The sequence below is a fragment of the Helianthus annuus genome, chromosome 17 (assembly GCF_002127325.2).
Source record: "Helianthus annuus cultivar XRQ/B chromosome 17, HanXRQr2.0-SUNRISE, whole genome shotgun sequence".
NCBI classification, from domain to species: domain Eukaryota; kingdom Viridiplantae; phylum Streptophyta; class Magnoliopsida; order Asterales; family Asteraceae; genus Helianthus; species Helianthus annuus.
The window spans coordinates 6,734,153-6,759,530 of NC_035449.2; the positions used below are offsets into that span (position 1 = coordinate 6,734,153).

At 40.8% G+C, this 25,378-nt stretch overlaps 1 protein-coding gene and 2 long non-coding RNA genes across 3 annotated transcripts; all 3 read left to right on the forward strand.

Moving 5' to 3' along the window:
• Nucleotides 1-11,822: 11,822 nt before the first annotated feature.
• On the forward strand, nt 11,823-13,374 carry LOC118489081. Its single transcript, XR_004886104.1, has 3 exons — nt 11,823-11,967; nt 12,486-12,553; nt 13,345-13,374. It is a non-coding gene; the product is annotated as an uncharacterized LOC118489081 (long non-coding RNA).
• Nucleotides 13,375-18,728: 5,354 nt separating this feature from the next.
• On the forward strand, nt 18,729-20,334 carry LOC110922565. Its single transcript, XR_002583254.2, has 3 exons — nt 18,729-18,794; nt 19,313-19,380; nt 20,172-20,334. It is a non-coding gene; the product is annotated as an uncharacterized LOC110922565 (long non-coding RNA).
• Nucleotides 20,335-21,485: 1,151 nt separating this feature from the next.
• LOC110923629 lies at nt 21,486-23,360 on the forward strand. The gene has a single exon (XM_022167699.1). It carries the CDS (start codon nt 21,486-21,488, stop codon nt 23,358-23,360), a length of 1,875 nt encoding a protein of 624 aa, XP_022023391.1.
• The last annotated feature ends 2,018 nt before the right edge of the window (nt 23,361-25,378 follow it).

A 25,378-nucleotide genomic window follows, 5' to 3' on the forward strand; every position in this document is an offset into this window, starting at 1 on the left:
TAAATTAAATTATCGTATTCCTTTGTTTATTTATAAAAAAAAGAAAATTATTTATAAAAGAACAATATTATTCGTAAATAATACAAATATATTATATTGTTATCGTTTAAATTAAATTATCTTATCGTATTGCATCGTATCGTATCGTATCGTATTGCATCATATCGTATCGTATAGTGTATAGTATACAAGTCTCGTATAGAGGCCTATACGGGTGTTATTGTATAGTATCGTATCGTATCGTATATAGTATAAGTCTCGTATAGGTTTCCTATAGGTCTTGTATATGCATATAGGATTAGACGGGACCTAAACCACACCTATACGATACGATATCACACTTATAGGCTTATACGAGGTTAATACATGACCTAAACCACACCTATACGATACGATATCACACTTATAGGCTTATACGAGGTCAATACGTGACCTATACTACGTTATACGATACGATATCACACTTATAGGCTTATACGAGGTCAATACGTGACCTATACTACACCTATACGATACGATATCACACTTATAGGCTTATACGAGGTCAATACGTGACCTATACGACGCTATACGATACGATATCACACTTATAGGCTTATACGAAGTCAATACGTGACATATACTACGTTATATGATACAATATCACACTTATAGGCTTATACGACATCAATACGTGACCTATACTACACCTATACGACACGATATCTCACTTATAGGCTTATACGAGGTCAATACGGGACCTAAACCACACCTATACGATACGATATCACACTTATAGGCTTATACGAGGTCAATACGGGACCTAATATTTGTATTATTTTTAATTCTTATAATTCATAATATTTGTATTATTTTTAATAATATTGTTTTTTATAAATAAACATGGAAATACCCCAAAATACACACAATTAATTTACTTTTTTTTATAAATAAACAAAGGAATACACAATAAAAAAATACAAAAATGGAGCTTTATATACGCTCCTTAGAGGTCCCTACGCAGCGTATGAGACAAAAATGACATAACTACCCTTGTATTTGGCTTCATATAGCCTCAACACAAGGGTATAAAAGACATTTTCAGACCTTTATATACGCTCCTTAGAGGTCTATACGCAGCGTATTTAAACTTTGTGAAAAAAATGATCCCTCAAACCTACCAAAATGACTCAAAAAAATCTAATGGTTTATATACGCTGCGTATAGACCTATACGCAACGTATATAACCCTTGTTTTCTGTGCAATGATTGCTGATAAGGCTCTGAAATCCATGGTTTATATACGCTGAGTATAGCTCTATACGCAACATATAGAGGTAACCCTATACGCTGCGTATAGGTCAATACGCAGTGTAGGTAAACCCTAAGTGTGCAGATAGGCAAACTGGGTGTGCAGATAGTTAGGGCCTAATTAAAACCAGTGGCGGACTCAGAAATTTTTTCATGGGGGTGTGGAACATTTTTATAAATTTTAGTCCTCAAGTTATATAAGTAAAAAAAATTGGTTCGTATCGGGTCGGGTCATGTAAAATATAATTCAATCGGCTTGCGATCATAAGGATCCGAAGGAAGGGTATCCACATCAACGAATTCGGAAGATGTATCAACTTTTCTCTTGAGAAATCATGTCATGATGTCCCTACTCATGGTTCCTATCGGCTATCACAAACAAATTGATCTATAAGTTCATGGCTCCATAAGATGTTACATAATATATCAAGTATTCAAGCCCTAGAAATTAAAATGTAAATCACACTAAAAAACATCTAATCATCATATACACCATTAAAAAAAACATCAGGTCTGATCGTATATAACCCACCAAAAAGACAAAATATCATCATCACTAACAAAATATACATATATAACCCACCACAAAATAACATATCGAAGCACACATGTCTCCTGCCATCAAAAATTCACTTCCGGTGGCTACCGGTTCCGTCCCACCCCACCAAAAATAACCAAAAATCATCAAAAAATCAACTAAAAATCATCAAAAATAACAAAGAAACTTACCCGTGTTCGATCGGCGGTGGTATGATGGCTGATTACGGAGGTATGTGGCTGCTGTTGTGGCTGATGTTACGATCACTAGCATGCGTGCATGGATGATAGAGAGAGGGAGAGAATATGTAAGGGTTTTGGGCTTGTTTATTTTATTTTAGTTTGAAATATTGTTGATTTGTTGGGTTTGTTTATTGGGCTAAGACTTAGTAGTGGGCTAGTTAAAGGTATTGGGTATTTGGGTTTAGTTATTTAGGTATTAAAAGTTATATAATTTAGGTAGTGTTTTTTTTTTAAAAAAATAAGAGTTTACTAAAAAAAATTAAAATATAAATTGATAACACTTTTTACCTAAGGGGTGCGGACAAAAAATTCCAAGGGGGTGCAGACGGAAAATTTCAAGGGGTGCGGACGAAAAATTTCAAGGGGTGCGGACGAGATTTTTGACGGAACTTAGCACTAAATTTTTTTTTTCCCGTGGGTGCGCCCGCCCACCTTGGGCTACCCTTAAGTCCGCCCTTGATTAAAACAGTTGAGAGAAGTGAACGGTTCCAACCTCGGAAAGTACGGTTGTCACAATAACTTCTTAGCTTTCATCTTTTGATCTCGGAGAAAGTTAATTTTTGCTATGTTTTAAATTAATTGCTTTTGTTGGATCCATTTCAAACTGATCTGCTTTGGACCTCTTTATGAAAATTCTTTGATCTACCCATATATGGTTTTGTTAGAAAGCATGTTGTGTTTCAGTTTTATTACAACTTTAAAAAAGCAACAACAACAACCATACCCAGTAAATCCCACAAATAGCAGAGCTATTTATAGGGTCTGGGGAGGGTGGGATGTAGATAGACCTTGCCTCTATCCATAGGGATAGAGAGGCTGCTTCCAGAGAGACCCTCGGCTCGAAAACGAACAGCAAACCAACACACCAAATCAAAGAATATAGAAAGAATACAGAAATAAGAAGTCGCCCATACCAAGAGAGTGATCAGAGTGGCACAACATAATGTGAATCATGTATAATGACATACAACATCATTTGGGCATAAACACAATGTAAATCATGTATAATAGCATACAACATCATTTGGGCATAAACACAAGAAGACAATCACCGGAAAAGTCCCTTAAAGAATAGGAAAAGCCTACGTCCCTGAAATACACCTAAGACCTTACTGCAATATCCCCTAGAAGTCCTTAACCCTAATCCTACGCCTCCACGAAGTCCTATCGTGGACCATGTCCTCAGAAAGATGCAACTCTAGTAAATCATGCCTAATCTGCTCATCTCATGTCAGTTTGGGTCTACCTCTTCCTCTCCTCTCCTCCACAGTAAGAGTTTCCACTACTCTAAGGTGCTGTTTGTTTTTGCAGACATAAATTGTTTGCAAGCTGATTTCATCTGTTTTTATATCTGCAACTGAAGATGTGGTTTGAAGATCTGCAAGCTGAAAATATAAGACTGTTTGTTTTATAACCTGATAATGTCTACACATTCAACATCCAACATATCCATGATCCAACTCACACGGCGGCGGCGGTCTGTCTCCGGCGGTCTGTCCCCGACGGCGGCGGTCTGATGATGATGATGATGATGATTTTCTGTGGTGGATGATGAGGACATTGGAGGTGGTCCGGGAATTGAGAAGAAGAGGGGGGGTGGAAGGAGAGGGAGCTGGAGATGTGTTGAAGGAGTTGTGTGAAGACAATTGAAGCAAGGGTTCATAGCTTTTATTTTAAGATAAAATAAGCCATTTTCAGATCTTCTTAAAAAAAAAACAAACAGTCTTCAAGCCCTTATGTCTGCCCGCCTACAGACATAGGCTCGTTGCAGACGTTTTAAGCAAAAACAAACACCCCCTAACTGGTGCCGTCGCTTCCCTCCGCTTCACATGCCCAAACCATCTCAATCTCCCCTCCTGAAGGGGTAAGGTCCCAAAAACCTCACAAAAAAGGATTTGAGACCATACCACAAATTGGACTTTCAACCTTTTAACCCTGCGCGGCCGCGCATTGGTCTTACAAAAGGGAGAGAGTAATCAACAAGCTATGGTCGCGCGCCCAAAGGAAAGCATAAAGTCCTTGCGCCTTCCTCCATCAGCAAAGGATTAAAATCCTAAAGATCAATACTTCCGCCCAAATATCCAAACTTGGATATCACTTTACCCAGACTTGGGATTTATTCAGCTGTGTACACACAGTAAGGTGTCACACTAGATTACAGCAGTAATCTTCTAGAAAGAATATGATCGTGCACCACCGAGACGGTTATAACCGTCTGGACACGTGTCATCACCACAATCATCCCTAAAATCACAACAAAGGCATGCAATTGGAGAATGATCTCCACTTAAATCACTTTCCACGTGGCAATACCCCAGCCATAGATCAACATCACGATTCGTGTGCATTCACATCGGATCGAGGCAACTTAACGTGGATTAAAGAACTTAACGGGAGAAAATATAACCGCTACGGCGATAGCATCTTCCGTTATCTTTTCAATAACAGGTTTTCCCTCCCAAACTCACGGTTATAAATACGAGAACTGTTTAGGTATAAACTCAGATCACTCTCACTTCTCACATACTTTATCTTCTCCATTACCTATACTTATTCTCACACCGGAGTCGGGTCAAGGAGAGAACCCTCTTCTCCCCTTGGCGAGGCTAACGGTGCTCTGTTTTGCAGAATCACCGGAGAAGAAACTCGACAGCAACTGAATCAACCGAGAGAGAGCTAACCCTTTTTATGCGGATTCAAACCCCCTAGATATCTCGGTTCCGACCATTTATCTAGTGTTTCTTCATTGGCGCCCACCGTTTTCTCAGTTTTTCTAGTTTCTACCTCGTTTTGATTCAGTTCATTCCATTTTTCTGTTTTTACACATGGCAGAAAATTCTTCTTCTCACCGACAACCTGGTCCTCGACCAAATGTCGGAAACAATTTACTAGTAGAAGGGATTGTAGAGGAGGCCTCAGACGATAATGAGGTCCAATCCAATAGAGCAAACGATCCTGTTACTCCAGGAATGTTACCCACAAATCCTGCTCAACCAATTTTACCACCGGGAGAAACTCCGATATCATGGTATGTCCGGTCTCAAGGGGCATTAAATGCAGTATACACACAGTTGTGTGCTCAAACTGCTCCTGTGACCCAATCACGAAGGCCGGGATCTAGAGCTCATGCTTCCCAGCGAGAAGAATCAACTTATGATGGTACAAGCAGCTACCAGAGACAACACCATGAACCACACCCTCGTCAAAGGCAGTCGGTTCATGATAGGTTGGGGTCCCAATGGGACACTCACACCGATGAATCAGATCAAACATATCGTTTGAGTGCAAACACTAGTGTATTCAGCAGACTACAGCCAAACTCTAAATCCAGGCCTCGAGCGGTTTATAACCCTGAGGCAGAGCATAATTATGACTTAGTTTACCGCCCCGCAGAAGAAGCGGAAAACTCGAAGTTTATACTGGAGATAGCTCTGGCTCCATTGGAAAGGGCAAAATTACCTTCTAACGTCGGGAAATTCAATGGGTTAACTGACCCCGATGATCATCTGAGAATCTTCACCAGTGCAGGGTTGGTTGGCGGTTGGACTCTTCCGCTATGGTGTCATTTGTTTGTACAAACACTAACTGGCCCAGCGCGAATCTGGTTTGACAACCTACCGACGGGGCAAATCGAGTCATGGAAAGACCTGCGCCAAAAGTTTTTAACACACTTCAGCCAGCAAAGGCGGTCCATGTGTGATACATCCGACGTCATGAACATCTGGCGTCGCGATGATGAGAATCTGGAGGATTTTATTACCAGATACAATAAGGAAGTGTTGGAGATTGGTGGTGTTCACGAACAACTAATCCGTGCTCAGTTTAAGTACGCGGTTAGATGTGATGACATGGTAAAAGTATTATCTGGAACAGAGGGCCTTCCCAAAAGTTGGGAAAAGATAATGGCGGCGACCAAAGTTTATGCGCAGACCGAGAAAAATCTTACTACAAACAGGCGACCACCACCACACAACAGACCCACAGATTTAAGCGCAACCGGTGAGAGAAGGTTCAAAAAATCATGGCGCGAGTCATCAGGAAGCCGTTCCTCTGAAGATGCCCGCACAACAATTAACAAGCTCTCTGCACAAAGAGAAAACAAGCACAAAAATAGGGAGAGGCAGTGGACTCCCCTAACAAAGACCCCACCAGAGGTTCTGAGTACTGAGGACTACCAGTTCAAACCTCCGATCCCGATGAAGAGTAAACGTGGTCAAGACCCGGCGCAGTACTGCGAATATCATAAAGACAACGGGCACACCACAAACAACTGCATATCCCTGCGCACGGAAATAGAGAAAGCCCTCAAAAATGGAGAACTTACGCATTTACTCCAGAATATGCGCAGGGAGATTAAGCAGATTACCCGGGGAGAAGAAAGCTCAAGCAAACGGGCCAAAACTTAAAGGACCCTATAAGTTTCCCGCAGAAAAGACGTGACTTATCAAATGCGGAGGAATTATCAGGGAGTAAGTTAAGTTCCATCTAATTATAAAAAAAAAACTTTGTAACGCCTCTGAGCTTTATCCATGAATAAAATTACAAAGTTTCTATTATTTTTGTGTTTACAAAATGCATGCAATTTCTTTTTAGTAAGCGCAAAAACATTATGGTAGTATAAAATAAGCTCCATGCGCGGTCAGTGATCACATCACAAACGACCATAAATTCACACATGAGCTTCATACCAACTTCATTCGCCTTACTCAAATAAAAGTAATTGTACTCATGCAAAATATTGTAAAGTCATGTAACAAAAAAAATAGAAACATACTATATTCAGCGTACAAATACGCCCTAAAGAGATTCAAGCACAGCAGTGTTTCGAATTCTTGCGCAACAGCGCATCGACAAAATAAGGATTTACATCCCACAAAAAAAAAAAAAAACAACAAAAAAATTGTTCAAAACAATTTCATCCTACTCTAAATCTTCACCCTCGTCAGGGAAGATTTCTTTAAGCTGCGCCACGGGATCATCCGATTGCAGCGCCATGTTTATCAATTCCATAACTGGAAGTTGCAAATTGTTAAACTCTGTTTTCAGAGAAGCAAGCGCAGCGGCAGTATCTACCCCAAAGGTAACAGACTTGCTATCATCCCAGGTAACCTTCAGCGCGCTATTCACATGCTGGGAGCATTCCGCGTAACCTTGCGCGTACCCATCTCGCCGCGCAGCAACCACCAAATTCGCAACAGTTCTATCCAGTTCCTTAGAGTTCAACACAGACTCAGCAACCTATGAAATCAAGTGAAAATAAACATCAAATAAAAAAGCGCATATATGGTTTCGCAAACAAAAAAGGGAAAAGAAACTTACACAAGCAATCCCACGATCCTTCAGCCAGGCCATATCATTCTTTAAAGGGTCAAGCTCACTTTCCGCTGTGACCCACGCCGTTTCTGAATTTTCCAGTTTCTCTTCAACCTCAGTTAAACGGCGGGAGGTTTCAGTATTTTCGGAATGCGCGAGCTCCAGGTCTTTTTTCAATTGTTCCTGATCAGAAACCAAAGCAGTAAGTTCCTCTAGTTCTTTATCTCTAATGGCAAGAGTGGTTAAAGCTTGTACCTCCCGTTGCTCGCTCCGTTCCCTATGCGAACGTGCTTTATTCCAGTGCAGCTTCCATATCCGCTTTTTCTTTCTTCAATTTTTCTACCTCCGCATCCTGGTTCTTCAATTTTTCAACTTCAGCCTTGAGGTTATTAACAATGTTACGAAGGTTTGCTTTCTCAGCATTATCTTTTTCACAAATCTTCCTCCAATTTTTACGTTCCTCGGAGAGAAGGGCAGCTTCAGCTTCCGCCTTTCTTTTCCAGCCAGCAACAGACCATTCCTCAGTCTTGCGCTCAGTTTCAAACTTGGCTTGGTCAGCTTCTAATTTAGCCATTAACTGAGCCACACGTTTCTCATCTTTGGTGAACTTCTTCTGAGCCGCCATAAAAGATTTCTGCTCTTTATGCATATTGTACCACTCACGAACAATACGGTGGGTGGTAGAGACATGAGAAGCAGTCTCAGCAAAATAAGACTGGAAGGTCTGCTCATAAGACCGGTTTTCCTGAAACTTGACCTCCCCAGGCGGAAGTATCCCCTGTAACCAATCTTGGCACACATGCCAATCTGCAAAAGTATCACCTTTCTTTAAATTCCAAACGGGGGCGTGAGGGTCAGCAGCATCCTTCTCCGTATAGGTCCGATAGTAATAATCTCCCAAAGTTTCCTCTTGGCGGATGGGAGATTGTTTACTAACATCAGCAGACGAATCTTGCTCTTCAACCGTCACCTTCTTAGTATGCTCCGGCATAGTGTCCGAAGGGGAAGGAGTAGGAGTTTTCTCAGTTGCCCCTTCCCCCAGGTCTTGAACAACCACCTCAGGGGTCGGGGGATTATCAGCATCATTAACCACACCTAAGTCAACATCACCAGGCTTCTCAACTTCAACAGTTTTCCCCACACCATCGTCTACACCCTCTGTAGGGTTCAACTGATCAGCGACAGAAGCATGTGGAGGGGTAGGAGGAAGTTCTTCATTCACCACGGATTGCAAGTTCGTGGGAATTGGAGCAACATGAATTTCTGTAAAAATAAAAATCCATAAGAATCTACCCCACATAAAGAAAACAAGGGAATATGCTACTTACCAGGAACAGATTCCGTAACAAAAGCATCAAGATTCCCTCTTCGGGTAATTTTCTTCCTCTGAACTTTTTTAGGAGGTTGACCCTCCGCGTCAGTATCAGTTTGTTTCCTTTTTCCCCTTTGCACCAAATGCTCAGGGCTGGATTCCAAATCAATTGGATCATCTGGGTTAGATGGGGGAATGTCAGCAGAGTCCTTTGGTTCTGGTTTCGGTCGCCTAGTAGTAACTGCAGGCGCAAGACCCTCCAAAGTATCAGAAACCACCACATAATCACACTTGTCAGAAGAATGGCGCATACCTTTCTTCTCCCCAACATTTTTAGCTTTAGAAGATTGAGTCTTCTCAACATCACTCTTCTTCGGCGCAACATTGCTCGTCGTCACGCGTCTTTTCTTCTCAGGGCCTATGCCCAAATTTGACAACTCACCTACAAAGGCATAGAATAAAGAATTTACCCACAACGCGCAAGAACAAGAAACAGATACAAAAGTAACTTACCAGCACCAGCAGCAGAGTGAACAGATAAATCCGCATCCCGCGGAAGAACAAAATTTCCCACAATGCGGTGGTACCAAAGTTCTTCTTCTGGTTTTTTCTTGATTGTACCCATTCGGCCGCCTTCCCTCTTAAAGGCAACGACATACAAAGAAACAACTACATTCGAAGAAAGCAGCAGGTCAAAAAAAAAAAAAAAAAGAGAGAGGAGAAGGCAGGGAAGAATCCCAAACTTACTATGACCATTCTCTGTATACACAGGTTTGTCGTCACGCTCCATTTTCCAGTTCAAACTCATACCGGCTCCAACAAGAGCTTTCTCCGGCAGCACAATATGAGGCACATCCTTCAAATCCTGATACCAGCTCTCACTAATGGGGGTTTGAAGGGTTTCAATCGGAACATCATCCTTCCCCCTTAGAACCATCTTCATCGGAATCACTCCGGCCTTGATAAAAAAGAATTTTTGCTTCCAATCATGAAAAGACTTTGGGGGATGCAGTAAAATCTTCTTAGCAGAAACCCTCTGAACGAAAGAATAGAACCCTTGGGTGCAATGCATTTGATGAAAAACCCTAAATCGAGGGACGGTCGGTTCAACATACATCGTCCGACACACAAATTCAAAATGTCGAACCCTAACCATACCAATAGGGTGAAGTTGGGAGATAGGCAAGTTAAAAAACTCAAGGATTTCAAGAAAAAACTTGGTAACAGGCAAACGAAAGTTACCATCGCAGAAAAAATCCCAAAAGAGGGTAATATACCCAGCCGGAGCATCTGCCGCCGTCTGCCCTTCTTTAGGGTACAGGGCACCCCAACTTTCTGGAAATTTGAAATTCTGAACCAAACCATCAAAAGACACTCTGGACCACTTCAACGGTGGAAGTTCAGTCGACATCTTTTCAGCAAGACCTTCTTGGTGTGCTCCGGTTGACATAAGAAGGGGATAGTGGATTTTCAATTAAAGAAGAAAGGAAAGGGAAAGGTTTCAACAAAACAATGATGACAAAGAAGTTACCCAAACAATATATATACTTATCGCAATAAATAGCATCGGTAACCGTCACAGCGACTGTTCCGGGTATCACAGTTCCCCAAGCGACAGAAAAAAGAAATGTCAGAACACACACGCGTTTACACGCGTGCGTGTAAAACACGGACAGTAAAAAACAACTGACAGTGACAGGTTGTCAAATCAAAGATTTTCCATAAAAAATCTTTACAAAAAATTCAATCTTCTCACAGAAGATTTATTATTTTTCGCGCCCAAAAAACATTTCTCTCTCCTAAGTCCAGTGCTCCACTTATTTGCATAAGTACAACACTAGACTGGGGGGACTTGAAGGGGTAAGGTCCCAAAAACCTCATAAAAAGGATTTGAGACCATACCACAAATTGGACTTTCAACCTTTTAACCCTGCGCGGCCGCGCATTGGTCTTACAAAAGGGAGAGAGTAATCAACAAGCTATGGTCGCGCGCCCAAAGGAAAGCATAAAGTCCTTGCGCCTTCCTCCATCAGCAAAGGATTAAAATCCTAAAGATCAATACTTCCGCCCAAATATCCAAACTTGGATATCACTTTACCCAGACTTGGGATTTATTCAGCTGTGTACACACAGTAAGGTGTCACACTAGATTACAGCACTAATCTTCTAGAAAGAATATGATCGTGCACCACCCAGACGGTTATAACCGTCTGGACACGTGTCATCACCACAATCATCCCTGAAATCACAACAAAGGCATGCAATTGGAGAATGATCTCCACTTAAATCACTTTCCACGTGGCAATACCCCAGCCATAGATCAACATCACGATCCGTGTGCATTCACATCGGATCGAGGCAACTTAACGTGGATTAAAGAACTTAACGGGAGAAAATATAACCGCTACGGCGATAGCATCTTCCGTTATCTTTTCAATAACAGGTTTTCCCTCCCAAACTCACGGTTATAAATACGAGAACTGTTCAGGTATAAACTCAGATCACTCTCACTTCTCACATACTTTATCTTCTCCATTACCTATACTTATTCTCACACCGGAGTCGGGTCAAGGAGAGAACCCTCTTCTCCCCTTGGCGAGGCTAACGGTGCTCTGTTTTGCAGAATCACCGGAGAAGAAACTCGACAGCAACTGAATCAACCGAGAGAGAGCTAACCCTCTTTATGCGGATTCAAACCCCCTAGATATCTCGGTTCCGACCATTTATCTAGTGTTTCTTCACCTCCTAAATCTTCTCCGATATACTAGCCACTCCTAGTCTTTCCCTAAAAACCTCATTTCTTATCCGATCTAACCTCGTGTGTCCACACATCCACCTCAGCATCCTCATCTCTGCTACCTCCATCTTGCGCGCTTGTGTCTTCTTGATAGCCTGTAACACCCCAAAAACATAAACCCGTATATTATAAAGTTCAAAGAATAGATAAACAAGAGTTTACCAACTAGGAATTTAACCTAGTTAAATTCCAAGTCTTGAATTAATGCATGTTATGGTTAAAATAATTAAAACTAGAGAAAATCATAATTAAAGGGGCTAAACTTGTCAAAACTCAAAGATAAGTTACTAATAGTAACAAAATTAACCAAACCTCCCAAATTAGGGAGTCTGGTCGATCAAGAGAGGAGGGGGGCGACAGGGGTTCTCCAAAACCCTAAGTTTCACACCAAAATCTCTTCAATTGAAGCCCCAAATCAGTTCCAAATCAAGCTCTAATCACATATTAGTAAACACCTCGTTGTAAGGATCAAAAGGTATGTGAAATTCAGTAATTTTGTTACATCACAAATTCTAGGTTAATTGTGAAACATGAGAAATTCAGCTTGATTGTTGATGCATGGCTGAAATTAGAAGGAGTGTGAGGTTTAGGATCAAACCCTAGATGATTTCTTGATATTACCTTGTATGATACTTGTAGGGATTACTTAATCACCATTGTAGGTGATTAGAGAACCTTAAGAAACTTGTTTAATGCTGAAATTTTAACTCTTGTTTTGCATAATCTGAAAATTTGGAAAGATAAGTTCTGAAAAGATAATGTCAAGATGCATGCAAAATTTCTAATATAGTGAAATTGGATGTTGAATTGTAAAGTCATGAACATGTTTATGAGGGTAGAAAAATCTGACCCACTAGGTGTTTGTAAAAATGCCTAAGTGGGGATTTAAATGTGAAATTTGGATAAAAACGCAGAATTTATAATGGTCCATAATGATGTGATTGTGGTCATAAAAAGGAGTTCTAAACATGTTATAAAAACTGAATTTTCTAGGCAAAGAGTCCGGTTCATCTAGCGGACAAGCCGGAGGGAGTTCACGAGGAAAAGACGCGCTCTAAAAGGTATGAAATTTACCGTTTCATTACATTATACATATCGTAGCTTTATGAGTTGGTTAAAGAGGAATGAAAGCATGATGACCGAGAATTTCCATTATGTCATGAATTTGGCTATTGCCCTAAACAAGTTATAAACATGAAGTCGAGCGTCCGTAAGGTGCTTATACTCCGCACCCAAACGGGTCAAACAAGTTTTGGGTAATAAACACGAAGCATGACTTTATTATATTGTGCGAATAATACATGCGGTGTAGGCCGTGTAACGAACACCATAGACAAACTTATAAGCCTTGTTCTTTTTATAGATGCTAAGTTTTGGTTCGATGCATGATCATAGTACGAAAGATCAACTAGAAGTCTTGCAATTAGCGTGAATGTTAATTTCCGTAACATGCCCAATTAAGTTATAGTTGAGTATTGTGATAACCGATATACAAATACGAAGAACTAGCCCAGCCGTATAACGATTCATACGAAAGTATGCTGTTTCGACTCATAATGAACCAGCAAAAAACTGCATTTTTAAACAAGGGAGTTATGTGCAGAGTCTACCGTAATTTACGGTGTCACCGTAATTTACGGTGACCTGCAATTCTTTTACGGTGGAAACCTACTGAGTTACGGTAGGTCCCAAATGTCCAGAAGTCACCGTAATTTACGGTGACACCGTAAATTACGGTGGGACCCTGTTTGATAAAAATTGTTTTGATTATTTTCTCGAATCAGTGTTCGGACCTGGTTCGAATACGTAATTTCCAAGAAGTGATAGTGCTAATGCTTGTTTAAAATGTTAGTTCTCAGGTACTCAAGTAAAGGATGAAGGTTAAGCAAGCGAGCCGAACCGAACACACAATCTTTTAGAACGCTTCCGCAATTATGACTTTTGTTTTAGATACTAAGTAAACTAATGGTAGTTACCGTCTTGTATGGGATTTTATAACAACAATACATGTATGTTGTAATATTTTGGGTTTATACTATGAAAGTTTTTGTAAAGTCGTCATTTTGGCGTTAAATGCAAGGTTTTTAGGTTGTTAAATTTGGTAATATAAACTGGGTCTTACAAGTTGGTAATCAGAGCTTAAGGTTGCCAATAAGTGTTCGGTTCAAGCTTGATCAACATCCGGTAAGAGTAATTGCTTAAGTAAAATTTAAGGAGTATAGAAATAATTCACGAACAAATATGCATGGAAAAGAGTGTGTAAACACACTCAAACACAAGAAAAGCATGAAACAAGAATAATAGAATCAAGAGTGTGTAAGCACACTCAAACACAAGAAAGACATGAAACAAGAATGATTGAGTCAAGTTACGAACTTGATCAAATCAAAACAAGTAAAACATGTATTACAAATGAAATGTTTAACAATGTATGTAAACATTTCAGTATCAAAGATGGCAAGCGGAGGTGATGGTGATGCGGTGCCAAGAGTCACCGAACAAATGAGAATAGTGATTGCCGAAGAAGTTGGAAAGGCGATCGAAAACAGTTTGTCGAACTTCATTGATAAAATCCAAAATACGGTTTTATCAGTGGTAGAAGAGAGAATCAAGAAGCTAGAAGATAATTCAAATCTAGCAAAGGAAAAATCTGGGGAGCGAAAACCTTGTTCATACAAGGAATTCATAGCTTGCAAACCACCTATATATAATGGGGAGGTTGATCCAATCGTGTGTCAGCGATGGATAGGCGATATCGAGGGAGTATTCGAGAGAACCCACTGTGATGAGAATGACTACGTAGCTTATGGCACGGGTCAGTTAAGAGGTCAAGCGAAAGACTGGTGGGATAATAAAAAGAAGGAAATTGGAAGCGAAGCGGCCAAGGCCATGACGTGGGAGGAGTTTAAGACGCCGTTTCTTAAACACCATAGCCCCAAAGCAGTTATAAACAAGATCAAGGAAGAGTTCATGCAACTCAGACATAAGGGTGAATCCATAGACAAGATCACGGGGATGTTTATGGACAAAATGAAGTTCTGTGACGATCTGATAACGAACGAAGAGCAAAAAGTTTATTACTATGATAACATGCTAAGCGCAGAATATAGGGAGTTCATAACCCCTTCAAAGTATGAGACCCTTACCGAGATTGTCAATGCCGCTCGGGAAAGGGAGATTGAGTTGAAAAAGAGTATAGAGCGGGGTGAACGAAGGGCACATGATATAAATCCAAGCCCTACCAAGAAGGCAAGAACGAATGAAACGACGAAGAAATCAGATGCAAAGGGCGGTACATCAAGTTGCAAAATCTGCGGCAAGAATCATAAGGGTGAATGTCGCTTCAAAGATAAGCCTTGTCCTATATGTCGAAAAACGGGACATATGGCTATATCATGCCCGGAAAAAGTGACCGTTTGTTACAACTGTTACCGAACGGGTCATAAAAGATCGGAGTGCCCAGAATTGGCGGGAAAGAAAGAAGGGCAAGACTCAAAAGGTGAAGCCGCAAAAGCCAAAGCAAGATCCTTTCAATTGACCGCTGCTGAAGCAAAGGTCGAACCTGATGTGGTCTCAGGTATATTCACTATAAATTCAATTCCCGCACGTGTGTTATTTGATACTGGTGCGAATAAATCCTTTGTTTCATATGGGTTTATTCGACACCCTTCATTTGTTCTAACAAAATTACCTATGCCTTTAGAGGTAGAGATAGGTAATAATAAAAGCTTTATTGTCTGTAATGTATGTGAAAACTGCACGATGAATATTGATGACGAAGAATATACAATAGACTTGATCCCGATGTCGATGGGAGAATTTCAAGTGGTAGTGGGAATGGATTGGCTATCCCGTTACCACGTAAAGGTGGTTTGTTTCCGAAAGGAAATAAAACTAACGTCTCCTAGCGGAAAGCAAGTTACGATATATGGAGAAAAGGGAGGTAACCCGGTGATATGCACAATGCTAGAGGCTCGCAAACTCATGAAACATGGATGCAAGGCCTTTATGGTTTATGCAAGCGAAACGAAAAAGGAACTCCTCAAAATTGGGGATGTGCCGGTCGTGCGAGATTATGAAGACGTGTTTCCGGAAGAACTACCGGGGATGCCGCCAGAACGGGAGGTAGAGTTCGGAATCGAGTTGATTCCGGGCGCGAAACCCGTGGCCAAGGCGCCATACCGACTTGCACCGTCGGAATTACAAGAATTGATGTCTCAAATTCAGGAATTTCTTGACAAGGGATTTATCCGACCGAGTGTGTCTCCGTGGGGCGCACCAGTCTTATTCGTGAAAAAGAAAGATGGCAGTATGCGCATGTGTATCGATTACCGGGAGTTAAACAAACTCACGGTGAAGAATCGATACCCACTTCCAAGAATTGATGATTTATTCGACCAACTGCAAGGAGCAAGTTGGTTTTCCAAAATTGATCTCCGATCCGGTTATCACCAATTGAAAGTCAAGGAGGAGGACGTCCCCAAAACGGCTTTCCGTACGAGGTACGGGCATTATGAATTCCTCGTAATGCCTTTCGGATTGACCAATGCGCCCGCGGCTTTCATGGATCTCATGAACCGGGTTTGCAAACCCATGCTAGATAAGTCGGTAATTGTATTTATCGACGACATTCTGGTATATTCAAAGAGTGAAGCCGAGCACGTGTGTCAATTGCGGGAAATATTAGACACACTCAGACGAGAGAAGCTGTATGCAAAATTCACGAAGTGTGCTTTCTGGTTACGGGAAGTACAGTTTCTCGGGCATCTTATTAGTGCTGATGGAGTACTAGTAGATCCGTCAAAGATAGAAGCTGTGACGAAATGGAGCCCTCCAAGAAATCCCTCGGAAATCCGAAGCTTTTTAGGGCTTGCGGGATATTATCGGAGATTCATACAGGATTTCTCCAAAATTGCCTTACCATTGACCAAATTAACTCGTAAGGAGGAAAAGTTCGTGTGGGGCATTAAGCAAGAGGAAGCTTTCCAAACACTCAAGGAAAAGTTGACCCACGCTCCGGTAGTGACCTTACCGGAAGGGACTGAAGACATGGTGGTTTACTCGGACGCTTCTCAATTGGGGCTCGGATGCGTGTTAATGCAACGAGGCAAGGTCATCGCCTACGCCTCGAGGCAATTGAAGATTCATGAAAATAAATATCCGGTTCACGACTTAGAATTGGCAGCGGTGGTGTTTGCCTTAAAGATATGGAGACATTACTTGTACGGAGTAAAGTTTACAATCTTTACCGACCATAAAAGCTTGAAATATTTCTTCGACCAGAAGGAATTAAACATGCGGCAAAGGCGGTGGTTAGAAACCGTCAAGGACTTTGATTGCGAAATACATTACCACCCCGGTAAGGCCAATGTAGTTGCCGATGCGCTGAGTCGCAAAACAGATTATACCCCAATACGGGTACGATCAATGCAACTGGTCGTGACTTCAAGTTTACTAGAACGAATTCGAGAAGCACAGATCGAAGCTGTAAAGGCGGAAAACTGGAAAAAGGAAAGGATTATTGGCCAAGTTAAGGACCTTGAGGTGGGCAGTCACGGCCTAAAACCTCGTTTTAATAGAATCTGGGTTCCTAACACATGTGGGGTTAAGAAGCTTTTACTTGATGAAGCTCATAAATCCCGTTATTCTATTCACCCGGGAGCGACCAAAATGTATCATGACTTAAAGCAAAACTATTGGTGGCCCGGAATGAAGCGGGACACTGTGAAATACGTGGAAAAGTGTTTGACATGCCTACAAGTCAAGGCGGAGCACCAAAAGCCGTATGGTAAACTCCAACCGTTAGAAATTCCGGTTTGGAAATGGGAGCAAATCACGATGGACCTATTGACCAAACTGCCTAAAACAAGTCGTGGTTTTGATGCTATTTGGGTAGTCGTGGATAGGTTAACCAAAAGCGCTCACTTTATTCCCATTCGTGAGACTTATACATCTGAGAAAATGTCGGAGGTTTACACCAATGAAATCATAGCAAGGCATGGGGTACCGATATCCATTGTGTCAGACAGAGATACCCGGTTTACTTCGAAATTCTGGCGTGAATTCCAAGAACAGATGGGAACTAAATTGTTCCTTAGCACTGCTTATCATCCACAAACGGATGGGCAGAGCGAAAGAACAATACAAACATTGGGTGATATGCTGCGGGCTTGCATTATTGACTTTGGGGGTAGTTGGGATGTCCATTTACCCTTGGTCGAATTCGCATATAACAATAGCTATCACGCGAGCATTAAAATGGCCCCATATGAGCTATTATATGGCAGAAAGTGTCGGACTCCGGTATGTTGGGGAGAAGTGGGTCCGCGAGGGCTAGCACCAACTGATATAATCCGAGCTACAAATGCGAAAATCGACATAGTTCGGACGCACTTGAAAGCGGCTCAAGACCGGCAAAAGGCATACGCAGATAAAAGAAATAGGCCAATTGAGTTTCAGGTTGGCGATATGGTCATGCTAAAGGTTTCCCCATGGAAGGGTATTATCAGATTCAGAAAAAGGGGGAAGTTAAGCCCGAGATTCATTGGGCCATTTAGAATCATTGAACGAGTTGGTAAGGTAGCTTATCGACTTGAATTACCCGAAGAGTTGAGTGGGATTCATAACACATTTCACGTATCACATCTCCGGAAATGTTTGGCCGACGAGACCGCTCATGTCCACTACGATGATATCGAGGTGGATAACAGTCTCAACTATGCAGTGAAACCGATTGCGATTTTAGATCGTAAAGAGAAAAGCTTGAGGAACAAAGTGATAAATCAAGTCAAGGTTAAGTGGGACCACAGAAAGGGGTCAGACACTACTTGGGAACCCGAAGAGGAGATGCGGCGTCTCTACCCTACATTATTTGGTACGTAATTCGGTTTCGGGGACGAAACCCTTTTTAAGGGGGGTGGACTTGTAACACCCCAAAAACATAAACCCGTATATTATAAAGTTCAAAGAATAGATAAACAAGAGTTTACCAACTAGGAATTTAACCTAGTTAAATTCCAAGTCTTGAATTAATGCATGTTATGGTTAAAATAATTAAAACTAGAGAAAATCATAATTAAAGGGGCTAAACTTGTCAAAACTCAAAGATAAGTTACTAATAGTAACAAAATTAACCAAACCTCCCAAATTAGGGAGTCTGGTCGATCAAGAGAGGAGGGGGGCGACAGGGGTTCTCCAAAACCCTAAGTTTCACACCAAAATCTCTTCAATTGAAGCGCCAAATCAGTTCCAAATCAAGCTCTAATCACATATTAGTAAACACCTCGTTGTAAGGATCAAAAGGTATGTGAAATTCAGTAATTTTGTTACATCACAAATTTTAGGTTAATTGTGAAACATGAGAAATTCAGCTTGATTGTTGATGCATGGCTGAAATTAGAAGGAGTGTGAGGTTTAGGATCAAACCCTAGATGATTTCTTGACATTACCTTGTATGATACTTGTAGGGATTACTTAATCACCATTGTAGGTGATTAGAGAACCTTAAGAAACTTGTTTAATGCTGAAATTATAACTCTTGTTTTGCATAATCTGAAAATTTGGAAAGATAAGTTCTGAAAAGATAATGTCAAGATGCATGCAAAATTTCTAATATAGTGAAATTGGATGTTGAATTGTAAAGTCATGAACATGTTTATGAGGGTAGAAAAATCTGACCCACTAGGTGTTTGTAAAAATGCCTAAGTGGGGATTTAAATGTGAAATTTGGATAAAAACGCAGAATTTATAATGGTCCATAATGATGTGATTGTGGTCATAAAAAGGAGTTCTAAACATGTTATAAAAACTGAATTTTCTAGGCAAAGAGTCCGGTTCATCTAGCGGACAAGCCGGAGGGAGTTCACGAGGAAAAGACGCGCTCTAAAAGGTATGAAATTTACCGTTTCATTACATTATACATATCGTAGCTTTATGAGTTGGTTAAAGAGGAATGAAAGCATGATGACCGAGAATTTCCATTATGTCATGAATTTGGCTATTGCCCTAAACAAGTTATAAACATGAAGTCGAGCGTCCGTAAGGTGCTTATACTCCGCACCCAAACGGGTCAAACAAGTTTTGGGTAATAAACACGAAGCATGACTTTATTATATTGTGCGAATAATACATGCGGTGTAGGCCGTGTAACGAACACCATAGACAAACTTATAAGCCTTGTTCTTTTTATAGATGCTAAGTTTTGGTTCGATGCATGATCATAGTACGAAAGATCAACTAGAAGTCTTGCAATTAGCGTGAATGTTAATTTCCGTAACATACCCAATTAAGTTATAGTTGAGTATTGTGATAACCGATATACAAATACGAAGAACTAGCCCAGCCGTATAACGATTCATACGAAAGTATGCTGTTTCGACTCATAATGAACCAGCAAAAAACTGCATTTTTAAACAAGGGAGTTATGTGCAGAGTCTACCGTAATTTACGGTGTCACCGTAATTTACGGTGACCTGCAATTCTTTTACGGTGGAAACCTACTGAGTTACGGTAGGTCCCAAATGTCCAGAAGTCACCGTAATTTACGGTGACACCGTAAATTACGGTGGGACCCTGTTTGATAAAAATTGTTTTGATCATTTTCTCGAATCAGTGTTCGGACCTAGTTCGAATACGTAATTTCCAAGAAGTGATAGTGCTAATGCTTGTTTAAAATGTTAGTTCTCAGGTACTCAAGTAAAGGATGAAGGTCAAGCAAGCGAGCCGAACCGAACACACAATCTTTTAGAACGCTTCCGCAATTATGACTTTTGTTTTAGATACTAAGTAAACTAATGGTAGTTACCGTCTTGTATGGGATTTTATAACAACAATACATGTATGTTGTAATATCTTGGGTTTATACTATGAAAGTTTTTGTAAAGTCGTCATTTTGGCGTTAAATGCAAGGTTTTTAGGTTGTTAAATTTGGTAATATAAACTGGGTCTTACATAGCCCAACAGTCTGTTCCATATAGCATAGCTGGCCTAACTGCCACCCTGTAAAATTTCCCCTACAACTTTAAAAAAGATATTTACTAATTGTATTTTGCTTCGTTTTTTTTATAAATTTGTTCTCAGATTGATAATCTTTCCGGATCCAAAGCTTGATATAAACAAATTTTCTTCTACTCAACTTTGTTCAACAATGAGAATTCATTTCTCTTTATGATGATGTCATACATGCCAAAAAAATGTTTATTTTTTACTATGACTTAATATACTTAGCAAACACTCAATATTTGCTATGGATATTTAGAATTTATAAATGCCCTTTTTGCATTACATGTATCTGGCTTTTTTCACTCGGTCTTTAGTCTTCATTGATATTTAATACTCTTCTTTTGCTAGAACTGAATAGGACCGTACCGATATTTTCGATACCAATACTGGTTCGATATCGGTTGACACCAAGCATATCCCAACCCCTGATATAAGTTAAAAAGTAAAGAAAATAACTATTATTAGTAATAATATTAAAATAATAAAAGTATTAAGAAAACTATATATTATTATAATATTAAAATCACTATTCATTTCAATTCATTTAGTAATATATAGTAATATATAGTAATAGTAATATATAGTAATACTGATACGGGCCAGCCTGTTGCAAGCCAAGATGCAGCCCAAGCCAGTCCAGAGCCCAAGTTGGAGGATGCAAGGCCCAAAAGGTTGATTAAAAGGCCAGCCCGATTGGAAGCTTGATGCCCAAGATTATGCACGTTTCCTTTTCAGCATGTTTATTTTATTTGTTATTTTATTTCAGTATGCATGGTTGAATTTGTCAAGTAGTGGTAGAACATGGGTAGTTAGTAGCACAAAATAAGGACATGAACTCCATGTCTCAGCATGTTTAAATTTCAGTTTTTGCATAATGAAAATCATCAGAAAATTGCCCCAAGTTCTTGCCTTCTCTCTCAATTCTTTGGAGTGTTTGCCTACTAGAAAAGGCTATACCATTTGGTGCTTTCATTCACGTTCCAATCCTCCGCTATGCCGCCCCGTCGTGATCCCACCGGTTCCGATGAGTTTCCACCCAATATCACCGATCAACTCACCCAACTTATACAAGTCACAACCACAGCCGCTAATACCCAATCCGATATTAAAACGCAAATCGCAGCCCTCGTTCAAGCCACCTCCAACCTTAATTCCAAATTAGATGCACAGAACTCCAAACTCGATACCCAAACCGAAACTACCGCCCGACTTGTTAACCATGTCACTCAACTCACTGATAAAATCACTAACGAACCAGAAAACTCCGGCCCTAAACCCGCACAAAAACAAACCACACCAAACAATCCGAGACCGCCAAAAATCTCGCTACCCTTGTTCGATGGTTCCAACCCACTCGCTTGGATTTTTCAAGCCGATAACTATTTCAATTACTATCAAATTCCTCCAGCCGAACGAATTACGCTAACCGCCTTCCATTGTATTGGTGACGCTCTTTCTTGGTACCAACACCAGTCCAACAACAATCTCCTTGGGTCTTGGACCGAGTTTAAGCGCTCTGTCGAACTCCGATTTGGACCATCAACGTTCGAAAATCACGAAGCTACACTTTTTAAGCTTCGCCAGCTCTCTTCGGTGGCTGACTACCAGACCGAGTTCGAGCGGCTCAGTAATCGGATTACCGGTTTGTCAGCGCAAACCCTACTTAATTGTTTTCTTTCTGGGCTGAAACCGGAAATACAATCTGAACTCGCTATTATCCAGCCCACGTCTCTTTATGATGCTTGTGGGCTAGCCCGCCGGGTTGAAGATAAGTTGGCCCAATCGGCTAAACCCAAACCTTTCTACCCCACTCGCTCTTATACTCCTTCAATCACTCCAGTTCCTGTAACATCACAAGCTGTAACATCACAAGCGACTTCTCAGCAACAGAACCCTTCTACTCCGCCAAAACCTGCGACCACCTCCACCCCTCCCCTGCTACCTTTACCCCCGAAACCCTTGCCGTTTACGAAATTATCTCCCGAAGCTATCCAACAGCGGCGCAAAGACGGCTTATGTTTTCGTTGCCCTGAAAAATTTTATCCAGGTCATAAGTGTTCGCCACCACAGTTCCTTCTTATTGTAGACAACGACGAACATATGAATACGCCGGATAACTCGGAGGAACCGTGTACCGATGATCCGCCCGGTCCACAATATTTAGCACTCTCTGATGCGGCATACTTTGGGTTATCATCCATTCAAACCCTACGTGTCACCGGGTTCATCAATGGACGACCGGTCACTGTGTTGGTCGATTGTGGTAGCACCCACAACATCATCCAACCCCGAATCGCATCTTTGTTCGCTTTACCATCAAAGCCACTCGAGCCGTTCAACGTTATGGTCGGAAATGGGCAGTTTATCAGTTGCAGACATTACTGCCCTGAGGTAAATTTGCACTTACAAAAAACTGCGTTTTCTATTCCATTTTTTGTATTACCTATTGAAGGTGCAGACTTGGTGCTCGGTATTGCTTGGTTAAGCACTTTGGGTTCTATTGTAGCGGATTTTTCAATACCACAGATATCCTTTCACAAAGATGGTCGACAATGTACTCTTAAAGGTGAACCACTTTCCAAACATCTTTCATCCAGTTCACTTTCTGCTCTTATTAAACATGGTTCAGTTGCCTCCTTACACACTCTGGTTATTGATACCCAGCCTCCACAACCACAAAAAAAAACCATACTTCCTCACTCCCCTGATACCCATATCATTTCGTTGCTGGAACTTTTTAGAAACCTTTTCCAAGAACCACATCAACTACCTCCTAACCGTCCACATGACCATCATATTCCGCTACTCAACAAGACCAGCCGATCAATGTCAAACCATACCGTTACCCACATTTTCAAAAACAAATAATGACGCGTTTGATATCGGAAATGTTGCATGATGGAGTAATTCGTCCGAGCCAAAGCCCTTTCTCATCTCCGGTTTTACTCGTCAAAAAGAAAGACGGTTCATGGCGTTTTTGTGTCGACTATCGAGCTCTCAATGCCGCTACAGTCCGTGATCGATTTCCGATTCCGACAATCGATGAACTTCTTGATGAGCTTCACGGTGCGAAAATCTTTTCTAAAATTGATCTACGCTCCGGGTATCATCAGATTCGTGTCGCTAAAGAAGATGTACATAAAACAGTGTTTCGTACGACGGACGGTCATTACGAGTTCCTTGTAATGCCGTTTGGGCTCACAAATGCTCCGTCTACGTTTCAATCTGCCATGAATGATCTTTTCCGAAGTGTTCTAAGACAATTTGTTCTCGTGTTTTTTGATGACATATTAATTTATAGTGCCTCGTTGGAAGATCATTACACCCACTTGCGGTACGTTTTTCAGACTCTTGTCGATAACAAGTTTTATGCAAAGGGTTCTAAGTGTCTGTTCGCCGAACAAGAGATTTCGTTTTTGGGGCACCGTATATCAAGTAATGGGGTTGCACCGGAACCGGATAAATTGGAAGCTATTCAAACTTGGCCACAACCAGTTTCTTTTACTACCTTAAGAGCATTCTTGGGTTTAACTGGTTATTATCGCCGTTTTGTTCCGGGTTATGCCAAAATAGCTAGTCCACTTACGGACCTCTTAAAAAAGAAGGAATTCTGTTGGAATGCAGAAGCACAAGATGCTTTTGTTGCTCTCAAAGCTCAAATGAAGGAACTGATCACTCTTGCATTACCCGATTTCACACAACCATTTGACGTTACAACGGATGCTTCGGGCGTCGCTATTGGTGCAGTTTTGTCTCAGAATTCACGCCCAATTTCCTTTTTCAGCAAGAAATTATGCCCAACTATGCAAGGTCATTCAACTTACACTAAAGAATTGTACGCGATTACGGAAGCGGTAAAAAAATGGCGACAGTATCTTTTGGGTCGTCGATTCAGAATCTTCACCGATCATCACAGCTTAAAGCATATTCTTACCCAGACAATTCAAACACCGGAACAACAACGTTGGATTACGAAGCTTATGGGTTACGATTTCGAAATCCATTTCAAACCGGGTAAAGAAAACTTTGTTGCTGACGCTTTGAGTCGTGTCACTATTCCGGTCAATTCTTTGGAGTGTTTGCCTACTAGAAAAGGCTATACCAAATACCCTAAGTTCACCTCACCCAAAAGTCATACTTCAAATCAGCATAGTCTTCTTCTCTTTTGTTCCTATTTTACATTGAATCAAGCCACATAAATTGCTATTGTGTGTTAATGCCTATTAACCATTGCTGATCCAAATCGAGCATATCTCATACGAAATCCTATCATAACTATATGTTACTATGGGCTATTGTTTCTGTATGTCTTCATTTTTCATTTTGGTGAACTTTAGTTCATTGAAGTTCAGTTCACTACAAAAAAAATGAGTATTCGGGACTGAAAAATCAGTATCTGATACATTAAAATCAGTCCCTAATGGTTATCAGGGACTGATTTGCCAGTCCCCTGCCAGTCCCAGATACCTAGTACTAGATAGTGGTTTCAGTAACTAAAAATCAGTCCCGATTGTATGACACCAATATGGACTAACAGTCAGTCTCTAATACATAAAAAATCAGTCCTCAATTTACCCTCGGTACCTCATTAATTCAGTCCCGATCCATATCTTCAGTAACTACAAATTAGTCTCGAATACTATGATATTTTAGTCCTTAATGCATTTCTTTAGGGAGTGATAATTAGTCCTTTAAACCGGGTAGGTTGTGTCTCCAATACATTTCATTAGGTATTGATTATTAGAGACTAATATATCAGTCCCCAATAATTTAGTCTCTAATGGTCACTTTTCTTGTAGTGTTGTTTGCTGTTGAGGACTAAGAACTGATGTTCAGATTAGTAATGTGGATAAATAATTAATTATTTATTTAGGTTGTTAACTTAC

Bases quoted from the DNA above. Each gene is read 5' to 3' on its own strand.
- LOC110923629 (XM_022167699.1), top strand. From the start codon at position 21,486: ATGCCGCCCCGTCGTGATCCCACCGGTTCCGATGAGTTTCCACCCAAT.